The sequence below is a fragment of the Sus scrofa genome, chromosome X (genome assembly GCF_000003025.6).
Source record: "Sus scrofa isolate TJ Tabasco breed Duroc chromosome X, Sscrofa11.1, whole genome shotgun sequence".
Lineage (NCBI taxonomy): Eukaryota > Metazoa > Chordata > Mammalia > Artiodactyla > Suidae > Sus > Sus scrofa.
This window is the reverse complement of record NC_010461.5, coordinates 12,305,536-12,320,182: the sequence shown is the minus strand read 5'-3', so window position 1 is coordinate 12,320,182 and position 14,647 is coordinate 12,305,536. Positions and strand designations below refer to the sequence as shown.

Below are 14,647 nucleotides of genomic sequence, written 5' to 3'. Positions count from 1 at the left end.
GTCTCCTCCAAAGATGATGAGCAGGGCTGAGAGGAGATATCACGCGTGGGTGGCTGCAAGGGAAGTGGGGGTGCAGAACTGGTCTTCAGGTGTGATTTGATTCATCCACACAATACTAAACACATTTTTCAATTCATTGCCACCATTTAAAGCTGGCTGATTTCACATAAAAATCCATGTTTCCAACTTGAGAATAGATGCCCTGCCCTTATCGAGCACAGGCTTCCACCAGGCGACAAGAGGCTAGATGGCAGAAATGGCTGCCCCTTTAGATGGTCCCACCAATTCTTCACTATTGCTACCACCACCACTTTTCTCAGATTCTCCCAGACTTTCATTTTCATGACTTCTCTGGCACTGTAGGTACATCTGCATTTGTGACCCCTGAGAGAGATGTTAGATGCCCAGGCATCTGAATTGGGCACCTGCTAGCTAGAAAAATCATCACATTTCTATATGTGCTGGGCACTATGCTTGTATAAATTGTCCAGAGGGGAGAGGTGAGACAAAGTGGTAGTCTCCTGTATGATGCAGTTAAGAGTATGCACTTGGCTGGGAAAACACTTCAGTTTGAATTAACCCGCTTTATGTCATTAACCAGGAGTGCTGACATTTTCTAAGATGACTGTCAATGCTCCCTCTCTCCTTGTATTCACACCCTTATTCACACCCTGGTATAAACCCTGCCCTGAGTGTGAACTGGATCTTGTGATTTGCTTCTAAGGGCAAACGTGATGGGATCTCACTTTAGAGATTAGGTTACAAAAAGACTCTGGATTTCCTCTTGCTTGCCCTCTCTGACTCTTCTTGCTTAGTTGCTGTCATGAAGCCAGGGGCCATGTTGTGAGCTGCCATCTGGAAAGGCCCACTTGGCAAGGAAGTGAGGGTGGCTTCTAGTCAACAGCCAGCAAGGAGCTGAGGCCCTGGGAGAAACTGAATCCTGCCAACAACCCCTTGAGTGAGTTTGGAGCCTTGAGATAAGACCCCTAACCACAGCTACTCCTTGATCACAGCCCCATGGGAGACCCAGAGCACAAGAAGTCAGCTAAGCTGCACCCAGATTCCCAGTGTCTCAGCATGGTCTATAGCCTCTGCAAATTGGCTCTTGCCTACCTCAGCACTTCCTTGTCTGCCAATTCCTTCTTGCACTTTACACAGAGTAAAACCTTATATGAGGAGTTCCCGTCATGGCACAGTGGTTAACGAATCTGACTAGGAACCATGAGGTTGCGGGTTCGGTCCCTGCCCTTGCTCAGTGGGTTAACGACCCGGCGTTGCTGTGAGCTGTGGTGTAGGTTGCAGATGCAGCTTGGATCCCGCATTGCTGTGGCTCTGGCATAGGCCGGTGGCTACAGCTCCGATTGGACCCCTAGCCTGGGAACCTCCATATGCCGCGGGAGCGGCCCAAGAAATAGCAAAAAAATTAAAAAAAATAAAAAAAAAAAAACCTTATATGAGCATCACACTACTTCACACCTCCACCTCTGCACAGAGAGCCCAGGTGTCACCTCTGTCAGGAAGCCTTCTCCCACCAGACCGCACTTCCCTCGCAGCACTTAGCTCTCCTCAGTAGCATCCTCTTTTCCAGAGTCTGCCTCCCCACCACACTGTAAGCTCCTGAAGGCAGGTATCAGCCCTTCCTCCCCTTTTTATACAGTGCCTGCTACTTAGTAGGTCCTCCATGAAACCAGGAACTAAAGAAATGGACTGTAGAGTGCCTGTTGGGTTTGTTAATTGAAACAAAGCTGATAAGCTCAGCAGGAGCAAGGAAGAGGAAAAGGGCGGCATCAGGCGGGGCAGATGCATGGATGAGGGGAGGAAATAGAGTTGGCAAGAAACCAGGCACAGAAGGGAGACAGTGTATTACAGTCATAAGATATAGCAAATAAATACATACTTATTTATTTGAGGCTGCTAATACTTTGTTCCTTCTGTGCTTTAAGATGAGAAAAATTAAACTTGTAAAAAATTATATAACAAATATAAAACATGTATATAAAACAAAAGAATCAGGCTTCTAGTAAGCAATCTACATAATGTTCACCCCATTATTTTGCCTTGAACGTGGAGGCAAGGGGACTAGCAGAGAAAGGGCTGATGAAGGGAAAGGTAGTACACAGGATCTATACAAATAAAAGCAAACGCAAGAAATGGGTAGGAAACTTGGGGTGATGGAAATGTTCTAAAATTGGATTTAGTGATGGTTGCGCCACTCAGTAAATTTGCTAAAAATCGTTATGTTGTTCTCTTTCAAAGAAGTTAAAATGTAGGACCAAAAGTTTACAGAGAGGCATTCCCATTGTGGCTAAGTGGGTTAAGGACCAGACATTGTTTCTGTGAGGAAGCAGGTTCAATCCCTTACCTCCCTAAAAGGGTTAAGGATTGGTGTTGCTGTAAGCTGTGGTGTAGGTGGCAGATGCAGCTTGGATCCGGTGTTGCTATGGCTGCAGTGTAGGCTGGTGGCTACAGCTCTGATTCAGCCCCTAGCCTGGGAACTTCCATATGCTGCAGGTGTGGCTGTTAAAAAAAAAAAATAGAGGAGACCTTAAAACGTTTGTGAGAGCATTCTTACTAGGTTCATTGGTGATGCCATATAAGTGTAAAGCAAGTGAAACAAGGTGGGGCAGGATGCACCATTAGGAGAGCAACGGGACTCATCTCTCCTCCTTAATGCCTGGTGCCATGGCTGATGAGGTTGATTTCAGAGGAGGTGATAAATTATAGGGATCACTCATGGGACTCAGCCCAGGCAGAATTTAGTGCCTTTCCTCACAATATTCTGTATCCCTCACATGCATTCATTAAAATCAATAACTTGTCCTGTTCAGGGAGCCAAATGACAAAACAGTACCCAGCAGAGGGCAGTGGTTTGAGATGCCCACACCCCTCTCTTACTATCTTCTGCATTTCTGTTAAACAGGTTGTAATGGCCCTCTTTCATTCTTGATTTTAGTAATTTGAGTCTTCTCTCTTTTTTCTGATGGCCCACCTAGTTAAAGGTCTGTCAATTTTACTGATTCTTCCCAATAACTTTTTTTTTTTTTTTTGGCTGCACGCATAACATATGGAAATTCTCAGGCCAGGGACTGAATCTGAGGCTCAGTCTATATCACAGTTGTGGCAATGCTGGATCCTTAACCCATTGCACCAGGCCAGGGATCGAGCCCATGTCTTTGCATTGACCCCAGTGACTACAATCAGATTCTTAACCCACTGTGCCATGGTGGGAACTCCCCAGGAACTAACTTTTGATTTCATGGATTTCTGCTCTTTTCTTCTCCAGTATAGGCATTTTCATCTATAAATTTCCCGCTAGTCACTGCTTTAACTACATCCCACAAAGTTTGCTATGTTTTGTTTTTGTCACATGCCGTCCTCGGCCTCTTTCCTTGTATACTTTGTTCCCCATTCTTTTTAAAGCACGCTGTAGCATCATTTCCTACTTTTTTGAAGTTTATAGACCTTGGTGTTTATTAGATCTTTTCTAGAATTAGAATTGTTTCTTGCCTTTCTTTATTTCTAGGATGTCTTTCTTTTCCTTTTTCTTTATATTTTATGTTCATTTACTCTTTCTTCCTCTTTGAATGCTTTTGATTGTTTTGTAACAGCATGGAGAAATAGCAGTGAAGAATAAGCGGGAAATAGGAGGCAGTCACTGAAATGTGGAAAAAGAGAGAAAGAAAGTTAGTTACTTATTAAAGATTAATGGTAATCTTGGAGTTCCCATTGTGATTTAGTGGGTTAAGGACCCGACGTTGTCTCTGTGAGGATTTGGGTTCAATCCCTGGCCTGGTTCAGTGGGTTAATGATCTGGCATTGCTGCAAGCCGCGCTGTAGGTCGCAGACGCAACCTCTGGCCCAGGAACTTCCATATGCCACAGGTGTAGTTGTTTAAAAAAAAAAGTTTGCTGGTATCTCAAAGAAAAAATTATTAAAGCATAACGAGGAGTTCCCTGGTGGCTCAGTGGGTTAAGATCTGGTGTCGTCACTGCTGTGACTCAGGTTGCTGCTGTGGCATGGGTTCTGTCCCTGGCCCAGGAACTTCTGCATGTCACAGGCATGGCCAAAAAAAAAAAAAAAAAAAAAAGCATAATGAAAAAGAGCTATTTGATCCTTCCTGACAAAATAAGTAGAAAATTAGCAACCTCTCTACAATTTTTTCTTGCATATTTTGTAAAAATAATGTGAGACTGACTAACCTAGGGAAGGTAAGATCAAGAAATGATTTAGGTAGTTGTGTTTGAAGGTATCTAAAGAATAATTATGAGGGAAGTGTTAGTCATTTGTTTTCCATATGAGATTGCCCAGGCAGATGGATGGATAAGAATTCTTGAATCTGTTGTTCAAAAGGAAAAAAAAGTGACTAAAAAATAAAATAAAAAGTTATTTGCCTTGAATGATCTTGAGGATTAACTCACTTTGTTAAGAATTCCATTGAGTAACTTTCTAAGGTTTCCAACTCAATGAAGAAATAATATATTGGCAATGGCTAGTCCCTAGACTGTCAAAGAGAATAGAAGGCTGACCATTATTTGGGGTCCTCAGAAGAAAAGAAAGAAGTTTGGGAGTTACCTGGTGGCCTAGTGGTTAAGATCTAGTGTTGTCATTGCTGTGACACAGATTTGATCGCTGGCCGGGAACTTACGCATGCTGCAGGTATGGCCAAAAAAAAAAAAAAAAAAAAAAAGAAAAAGAAAAAAAAAAGAAGGTTGCCAGGGACCCAGACAGGATTGAGACTAATTAACTGAGAGGACTGCTCTGCATCCAGAGTGAAGGTATGAGAGTTGGTGTTCTGTAGACTGGGTGTACCTGTTAGTCTGGTTCTGGCAGAGGTCATGGTAGAGCTCTTTGAGAAGGTGAGAGAAAGACAGGTCGAGCTCACTATGGTGTGAGATGGCCAGCTGGAACACAGGGATGTAGCTTGCTGTTGAGATTTCTTGAGTCCTTATACACAATGTCCTATTACAGGCTTCCAGTTGACATGGAGGCACACTCAAGACTTTAGAACAATTAGGAAAGATACCGATGAATCTGGGAAGAAGTAATTTCTTTTTAGTTTGAGATATGAAAGTAAGATGTTCAGGGTTTGAGAGGAGAAAAAGGAAAATGGGGGATGTAGTAACACCTAAGCCCTTAAGGACAGACTGGAACACTTCCTGAATCACAGCAGAGAAGTGTGCCAGGGGGCAGAGAACCAGAGAGAGAGGAATCCTATTGGAGGAGCAGACTCTTTGCAGTTAGGCCATAGCATCACTAGGAAAATGCAAATAAAACCAAGATATAGTTGAGAATCCTAGAGCTAGGATAAATGTAGGACAAACACTTCCTATTTTTACTTTAAGTTACATGTTTAACTTCATTAACACTTTCATGGATGCATTTCTTCATCTTCATGAGAAGAAATCAAGTTTCTTAGCTGAAATGATTCTTAGCTGTATTGACATTTGAGGCTAGATAACTCATGGTGAAAGCTGTCCAGTACATTGCAGTATCTTTTGCACTATTCCTGTCTTCGGCTCACAAGATGCCAATAGCACCCCCCACCATGGTGGGACAGACAAAAATGCCTGCATATGTTACCAAGTGTCCTTAGTCCCTGGGGAGGAAGAGGTAGCAAAACTGGCACTTGTTGAAAACCGTTCCTCAAGACACAATATTTTTTAAAAACAATTATTTTAGACTAATTAGGACTATTTGATACTATCAAATTCAGTTTACAAAAAGAAAAAAGAAACACGTATAGAATTATTCACATTCGGTTTTCAATAGACACTAAAAGTTTCAGGTGAACCTTGAAATCATTCACATTAGTTTATATTCGGGTAGGCTGAAAGAACATTCAAAAGAAATATAGGAGTTCCGGTCGTGGCGCAATGGTTAACGAATCCAACTAGGAACCATAAGGTTGCGGGTTCGATCCCTGCCCTTGCTCAGTGGGTTAAGGATCCAGCGTTACCGTGAGCTGTGTTGTCGGTTGCAGACGCGGCTCGGATCCCATGTTGCTGTGGCTCTGGCGTAGGCCGGTGGCTATAGCTCCGATTAGACCCCTAGCCTGGGAACCTCCATATGCCACGGGAGAGGCCCAAGAAATAGCAGAAAGACAAACAAACAAACAAACAAACAAACAAACAAAAAAGCAATATAATGTTTGTATTTAAAAGTAGCTTTTATGTTGTTTCATTTAAACTAGGTAACATTGTTTAACAGAATTACCAGAACACGAGTTTCCATTTTTCTTTCATACCACTAGTGTTAATTAGTTAAGATGTAACCTCATGCACACATGAATATGCTTTGTGCCCCATTTCAAAGGTGTAATCTCATCAGTTCAATCTGATTAAGCAATGTTACTGTCTAAATAAAAAATGTCTTATAAAGTCAGCAAGTAGAAAAAATTTGTACATATGCAATACACATGTACAAAAGAAATTAACAGCAAAACTTTTAATTTCACAGCCTTTCTTTATTACTTTTAGAATCGGTTATATAGAGATATATACTCACTAATAAAAAATACTACCTATACTAGAAGAAAACATTCATTGAAACCAGAGGGGACATTGGAAAAGTGAGTCCAATGAAGCCCAGGCTACTGCTGACAAAAGCAGACCACGCTCCCATGGAGGCCTTGTGACGTGGCCTGTGCTGACATCAGACTGCCCCTTAAACGCCACATGAGCGCACAGGTCTGTCTCTCACCTGATTTATCTGTAGAATCTTCAAATTCCACGAGGAACGAGTACCCGTTATTCCAGACGTGGAGGCAGGTGGTCGGGTCGTAAGAGATGGTGAGCGGTTTTAAGCCAGGATCATAGACACTGTCCCTCCAGCGGATGTTGATGGGCGACTGGCGCTCGCCCGCCGGGACCAGGTCCGCGCTCTCCCAGAGAGGGTGCACTAGGAGAAAGCACACTGCGCCTGTCACCCAGAGGCCCACTAGCTGGAACCCCACCGCAGGGGCGACCTGGCCCCACGGAGGCGTGTATGCTGAGTTTGTGTCCCGTGTGAGCAGCTGTGAGGATTAGGCAGCCATCCTGCAAAGCCTGGGTAGAATATTAGCGTTGCTCAGGTCCCTGCGGTACTTTCTGTCACCTGAATAGCTATGGCTTTGTGTTTTAAGGTGTCCACACACTCTCTGTCCCACACGGGCACGGATGACATCACTGATGGTGATTTTTCTACCCAAGAGTCAAGCAGCAGGTGTTTGTGGCAAGTCCCTGATACATCTCAGCAAGCTTCTTATAATACAGAGGGCGCTGTTGAGACACCCACGCATGATGGACAGGCCCACGTGTAGAACTGGGGTGGCCAGGTCCAGCTCCCTGCCCTTTAGAAGCAGCGTGGACCAAGGGAGGCACCCAGACCAAGAGGAAAACTAGATGGAGTATGAATCCAGATAAATCACTACTGGAGTTCCCATCATGGCTCAGCAGGTTAGGGACCAGACGCTATCTCTGTGAAGATGCAGGTTCGATCCAGTGCATTAAGGATCTGGCGTTGGCACAAGCTGCAGCGTGTTTCGCAGATGCGGCATGGATCCCGTGTTATCCTGGCTGTGGCGGAGTCCGCAGCTGCATCTCCCATTTCACCCTTAGCCTGGGAACTTCCGTATGCCGTGGGTGTGGCTGTACAAAGAAAAATAAAAGGATAAAGCATTACCAGGGACCCTCTGCACCTCAGCCCAGCACCCAGAATGAGTCTGAGGACTTGAGAAAGTGCCAAGGCAGCTGCTGCTCAGTCGAACCCCCCTGTGCGTGGCAGGGTCACCGGCACTCCACTCTTTCTACAAAGCAAGCTTGCCTCTGGTTTCCTCCTACACAGGAGACATTTCTTTTGCTTGGGTGCGTAGCTCCTGAAAGCTAGACATTCAAAATGCTAACCTTGGTTTTGCTTTGCGTTTCTTTGGGCAAACATAGGCACGCGCTCTCCCGAAAGTAGACCAGTGGTTGTCAACAAAGGGAGCAGTTCTGCCCCTAGAAGACGTGGGGCAGTGTTTAGAGTTGGTTTTGTTCTTGTTTTTGCTTTTGTGTTAGTTACCACGGCCGGAGGAGGGTGCTCCTGACATCTAGTGGGCAGAAACCAGGCATGCAGCTAAGCATCCTAAAGTGCAGAGAACGCCAAATACTGCCAAATGTCACAGTAATGCCAAAGTGGAGAAACCGCGGTCTCTGCAGACTCAGGGCATTCTTCTTTTAAGAACATTACTTTTTCAGGTAGATTAGAGAGATCTGAACCCAAAGGTTTTACTTAGTATAAAAAAACTCGTTCCTTAGAGAAGAGTAAGAATGTAATGTTTCAGAATCGACAACAGACTCACCATTTGAACTGGTACAGTATTTTTTTTTTTTTTTGGTCTTTTTAGCTATTTCTTGGGCCGCTCCCGCGGCATATGGACGTTCTCAGGCTAGGGGTCGAATCGGAGCTGTAGCCACCGGCCTACACCAGAGCCACAGCAACGCGGGATCCGAGCCGCGTCTGCGACCGACACCACAGCTCACGGCAACGCCGGATCCTTAACCCACTGAGCAAGGGCAGGGACCGAACCCGCAACCTCATGGTTCCTAGTCGGACTTGTTCACCACTGCGCCACGACGGGAACTCCTGGTACAGTACCTTAATATCACAGTCTGACTCAACTGCCAATAAGAAACCCCTGGAACAGTCCTGATTCAGTTTCAAAGCTGCCTCCAGAGACCCGGCCACACTGTCCCCTCTGCGATGCTGAGACCCAGGCTGAGGTGTCGAGCATGCGCCTCACAACCAGCTCACGAGGGTCGCCCGTGAAGCAAAGCGGAGAAGGGAATGACGAGCAGACCCCTAAGACGATACCCTCTCTCCCCCTTAGTCGTCCCCACTCCATTCAGGAAATGCCTGGAATCCACTCTCAGCCACACAAACACCAGCCCAAGGAACCGGGGCCTGTTCCTTCAGTTTCTTTTATGACCATGAGTTGAGGCCCCTCAGTTGTCAAGGTCAGCTTCCAGGCGTCCTTTGCCGCAGCCCTCCTCCTTCAGGAAAGCAAAGCATCCCCCACCAAGGGGCCCTTGCTCACTGTCCCACAGCAAAGCCAGCTTTTGCCAAGAGATAAACTCACATTTTTGTTCTCTCCCCCCCCCTTCCTCTTCCTCCAGGTTAACCAAACAGGGATTGAAATCTTTCTTTCTTTCTTTTATTTTTTTGGCCGCGCCCATGGCATGTGGACGTGCCCAAGCCAGCCATGTGGATCAAATGCATGCCATAGCAGTGATGCCAGGTCCTTAACCCGCTACGCCACCAGGGAACTCCAGGAATGTCTTTTTGATCGTTGCTTATACTTCCCCTCAAAGTAGGAAGGTGATTAAGTGTTCTAACAGGAAGTTTCCGGCTTTTCCTTCTGTGGGGAAAATGAAATAAAGGGAGTGGTAATTCTGTCTTCTTTTCTGGGGAACCTCCATACTGTTTTCCATAGTGATTGCATCAACTTCCGTTCCCATCAATAGTGTAGGAGGCTTCTCTCTCTCCCACACCCTCTGCAGCATTTGTTATTTGTAGACTTTCTTTTTTTTTTTTTGGTCTTTTTTTTTTTCTACGGCCGCACTTGCGGCATATGGAGGTTCCCAGGCTAGGGGTCTAATCGGAGCTACAGCTGCCGGCCTACACCACATGAGCACAGCCACAGCAACGTGAGATCCAAGCCGCGTCTGCAACCTACACCACAACTCACAGCAATGCTGGATCCTTAACCCACTGAGTGAGGCCAGGGATGGAACCCACAACCTCATGGTTCCTCGTCAGATTCGTTTCTGCTGCGGCATGACGGGAACTCCTCATTGTAGTTTTGATTTGTATTTCTTTGATAGTGAAGTTAAGCATCTTTTCATGTGCCTACTGGCCATCTGTGAAATTGGCACAATATGGTAAATCAACTAAACTAACTATACTTGTCATAATAAAAGTGTGAGAGTTCCTGTTGTGCTGCGGCGGAGATGAATCAGACTAGTATCTGTGAGGACACAGGTTCAATCCCTGTCCCCGCGCAGTGGGTTAAGCATCCACATTGGTGTGAGCTGTGGTATAGGTCACAGACTTGGCTCGGATCCTGCATTGCTGTGGCTGTGGCGTAGGCCAGCAGCTGTGGCTCTGATTCCACCCTAGCCTGGGAACTTCCATATGCCATGGGTGCAACCCTAAAATGCAAAATAATAATGACAATAATAGAAGAGTGATTTGGAGCTCCCACTGTGGGGCACTGGCCAGGGAACTCCATATACCGGGGCGGCCAAAAATGGAAAGAAAAAAAAAGTGCTTCTATCAACCCTGGTTTAAGGGAGCGATACCACACTGTCCTTAGGCAAGTGTCACTAATGAAAGCCCTTTAGTTTGCATGGTGAGGAGGTGCTGGTTCTGCTTCTCCTTTACATGACTGCTCCTGGCTTGATGTACTTGGTGCTCCTACCACCGGGGTGTCCTTTTCAGCACTTGAAACAGGGAAAGCTCATTCCTGCCTTAGTGGCCCAGTTCCTGCTCCTCAGCCACCTCGGATATCAGTTTCCCCTCCCTGAGCTCAGGGTTGACTATTACATTTAGATTTGGGCTCGTATCTCCTCAGGAAAATTTTCTCTGACTTCCGTCCCGTAACATGGTCCTTTTCTTCTTCTTTTTGAATCTTAGCACTCCGATCTTCTCTTTCCAATATTTATTACATAAGTATAGTCATAATTATAGGCGTGTGAAGAGTATCACAGTACACCACCGTAGGGGAGTACAAATCATTTTCCCTCAGCCTCTAGGTCCTTAGCTGAGACCCCAGCCCCCATCAAAAATGACAGATTACCAGGAGACAGCAAAACGAACCACCTACTTGTTTACTGGAGCCCCGACCAAGATGTGGGACCCAAAAGGCAGCTGGGCCGTCTTGCTCTGAGGACCAGGACTGGGTCTGGGACTTCAGAGGGGAGAAGAGGGAATTCATGCTGGTAGCAGCTCGCCTGCCTCCTGGTGCAGGCCTCCCTTCTAACGTCCGCGTCGCCTACAACAGACCAGGACCTCATGCTCTGTTTCCAGAGCGTCTCCAGTGTCTGCACTGCCTCAAATAATCCATATGTCAGAGAGGCATATTGGAGGGTGGTGAGGGGGAGCCGACTCTGCCACCCCCAGATACATCCGCTTGGCACAAAGATGATTCAGAGCAGATCGTTTGGGGAAGCTTGGGAAAGAGAGTGGAAATGACCCTTTGGGAAGGGAAATTTACATTTACAGGGGAAATGCTCCCTTTGTGAGGGTGTCTCCTCCCCTCTTCCAGGGAGAGGAGGATGACCAAAGCCCCAGAAGGTCGTCAGGGGCCATCTCAGGACTCGGATCTGCACAACAGCCTCCCCCTGTTCACGGGGCTTTTCCTGGTGACCTCGGGTAACTCACCTCCCCACCCACATGTCCTTTGTCTTGAGCCGGAGATGGTACTGCAGGTGGCGCGCGGGGCCACGTTGGGGGGTTAGGTGTCCTGGGGCTCTGCCCTGTGTACAGGACCTATCCAGGGGAGTGCTATCTGTCTTTCGCCTGTTACTCTGTCTTACTGCAGAGGTCTGAGCCGAGACCCCGGAAGAGCAGAGGGAAAGTCGGTTCTCCTCCCCTGCGCGTGTACACCCAACGACCTGCGTCCCCACTGATACGCAGTCTGGAATTGCGCTGCCCTTCCGTCACCTGCCAGTTGAATGTGTGAGCTAAAGAGCGTCACTGGAAAGGGCCCAGTCCCCTCTCATCTTTATTTCCCGGCTCCCTACTCAGCACCGCATTACTTTCCCGTAGGCATCTTTCAGCTTCGTCTCTTCCTTGCCCTGCCATGACCACCAGCCTAGGTTTTAGGCCGCTGCGCCCCACCCGTCACACCACACCTCTGGGTTGTTCTCCTCCTCCTCCCTCCCTCTTCTCTGCTCCATCTTCCCAAACTGGTCTCCACATCTTCTCCAACCCCTGTGGTCTTTCCTGCTTCAGAACTCACACTAGCCTCGCTCACATCACTGAGCGCCCCCCCCCCTTCCTCATGTAATGTGTGTTTGCTTTACCTGCTCAACGGACCTGCGTCCTACGCTTTCCTACAAGCCAGGGCCAGACTTGCGACCAGGCACAAAGGAGGCAGTTGGAGTTGGCACTCGGGATTACTTGGGGTGGGGAGGGAAGGCTGAGCACAGGGCACAGGCCCCGGTGAAAGGCTGCTCCGGAACTCGCCCCAACAACCTCCTCAGTCACCCCTTACTCTGCTTCACCCGGCATTCGAAACAGTCAGACGTCTGAGGGGGTGCTGAGCGCAGGACAACAGGAGCGATGGTGAGGAGGACAACAGCCATGGTAGCAGGGTGGCTGCCAGCGCGGCTTCGCTCTGCGCCGCAGGCACTGGCCCCGGGCTTTGCGCGGTCTCCTCTCTAACCCTCCACCCACCGGGTCATTCCTGTTCACAAGGGCACACTGGGCCTTCTGCTGGGGTTCTGCGCCTCCGGAAGCAGCGACTATTGCCTTGACCGCCTAACAGAGGAGGGGCCAGGGTATCCGAACAGGACATGCTCAGTGGTCCAGGGCAGCAAAGACCAAGTGTTCTCGCCGGTGAAACAGGGAGGGACGGTCTAAACGCCAGAACCCGTCTCCTGTCTTGCTTAGAAGCCTACAAACAAGAACATCTGATGTGGGAGATTGATCAAGGGAAGCCCCTGATCCCTGCTCCGCTCCCCCGTTGTGTTTTTGTCAGTGCTGAAAGGACACTACCCTAAAGACAGGAGCACATTGGATCTCAGACCCGTAACTTTCAACTCTCTGTTAAAAAAACCTTGCTGTTAAGAACTACATAAATATGACTTTTTTTTTTTTTTTCCATTTTAAGCCTTAGACCACAAAGTGCCAGTGTTGAGAATAAGCCCATCTGGGTAGGATGTGGGCCTGCTGGTAGGAAGCCACACCCAACAACCAGACATTTATTATGACTCAGGCCAGTTCGGTTTAACGACAACACAGTCAGTGCTGGCGGAAACAAAATAAACTTACAATAAAACTATGTTTATGATGCAGTCAAGGCAATGGATTTAGCTAGGTTAGAATTACTAATACATTCCTTTTTTATGTGAAAATAGGGTCAGAGAGCGTAAACTCAAGGAGGAAAAGTTGAGAAACCCGGAATCTGGAAAGAAAGCAACATTTGAAAACTGTGTGAATTCACAGTGAACGGTGGAAAATAGCGAAGATAGCTATTTGGCAGATATACTTAACGGTGCCACTCAAGTCATGTGTCCGCTACCACACCCATCATCCTCCCCTGTCAACTCAGTGGTTCCGTACCAGGGATACTGTACCGCCCAGGGGACTTTTAGGGAGGTCCTGGGACTTGTAGGGAGGATATGCAGCATCTGCAGTGCACAGTCCAGCCCCGAGGGCACAGAAGGACCCGCCCCCATGGCAGCAGAGCCAAGGTTCAGGGAGGACCACCTGCTGTCTCACTTGCTCTGCTGTGTTCATGATGCAGGCGCCTCATACCCCTGAGAGAAAAGCTTCTTTTTGAAAGGGGTACTTCACAACCGAACAGCTTAGAGTCTTAACTGCGTCCCAAGCACAGTCCCCCGTGAGTTAAAGATTAGGCACCCTGATCATACTTGCCTGTGGGTTAAAGACGATTAGCACATGATGTTTTTCATGGTGAACTTTCCTAGTTTGTTCTGATCTCTGATCACTGTGCCCTTTTGGAAGGTGCTGTTATTCTAGGCAATGACCCCGAAGCCCACCATCGTGATCATGCTGAGATCTCCGGACTCCAGCTTTGATGAGTACGATTCCCCCGAAGAAAGATGAATGCGTGTTTGTCTTAATCCTGATTCCTATCTGAAATCCTGTTTCTCTCCTTCTTGCTATAAAACTCCCTGCAGTTCTTTCTAATGGGAGGCAGAGTCTTTAAGGCATTAGCCTGCTGTGACCCTCCTTTGTCTGGCAAAGCAATGAAGCTATTTTTTTTTCTCCTTTACCCAAAACTCTGTCTCTGCATTTCAATTCGGCACTGGCAGACAGAGGCCAAATTCCAGGAAACATTCCCAGTGCCCTACACGCTAGGCAAGCTGGTCAGCGAGAAGTTACCCTTCCACGGTTTGTAACGAAGGATGGCTTAGTCCGCAGCAAGAAGCTACTGAACTATTTGCACACATTTGTATGCAACTTCCAGAATGTTCAGACTCATGGAAATGCCTTGCAGTCTATGGATCGACCTTAGTAAAAAGATGGTTGCTAACAGAAAGAGACAATAAAGGTCAGGTTCAAAGTATCTGAAGCTGCGACATCTCCCTTGACCCACTTCTGTGTGACATCCGTTTCACAAGTTAAAGTTGGTCAGTGAACCTGCTTTCCACACCTTATTGTGATGATCACTTTGCAACATATGCGTGTATCAAATCATCACGATGTCCGTCTTACTAAGCTGTTACCGCATCCCATATGGGTTTATCTCAGTAAAGCTAGGGGGACAAAAGAACTTTGCACGCTTGTTGTAGAAGACAAACAGAGAAATTTTGGCTTCTTGTCACAGTTCTCAAGACCTCCAACCCCAGTCTGGGATGCCACTGACATCAGAGGTGCCAACACTCAACCCAGGACACCGTCAGGAAACAACCAGCCTTCCACTGTCCCAGGGCGGCCGTGT

At 47.2% G+C, this 14,647-nt stretch overlaps 1 protein-coding gene and 2 long non-coding RNA genes across 6 annotated transcripts in view; 1 reads left to right on the top strand and 2 right to left on the bottom strand.

Moving 5' to 3' along the window:
- The window catches only part of LOC106506903, a 70,327-nt gene that overhangs the window by 16,402 nt on the left and 39,278 nt on the right, over positions 1 to 14,647 (top strand). The gene's annotated exons all lie outside the window — the stretch shown is intronic.
- Positions 1 to 14,647, bottom strand: part of CA5B (carbonic anhydrase 5B) — a 36,891-nt gene that overhangs the window by 12,101 nt on the left and 10,143 nt on the right. For both annotated transcript variants that reach the window (XM_005673450.3, XM_021080138.1), the window contains exon 3: positions 6,700 to 6,897. In XM_005673450.3, coding sequence (XP_005673507.1) covers positions 6,700 to 6,897 — 198 coding nt within the window. The remainder of the gene's footprint in view (positions 1 to 6,699; positions 6,898 to 14,647) is intronic.
- On the bottom strand, positions 9,148 to 14,647 carry LOC110257733. Its single transcript, XR_002340667.1, has 2 exons — positions 10,841 to 14,647; positions 9,148 to 9,373 (listed from the first exon to the last, which is right to left on the bottom strand). It is a non-coding gene; the product is annotated as an uncharacterized LOC110257733 (long non-coding RNA).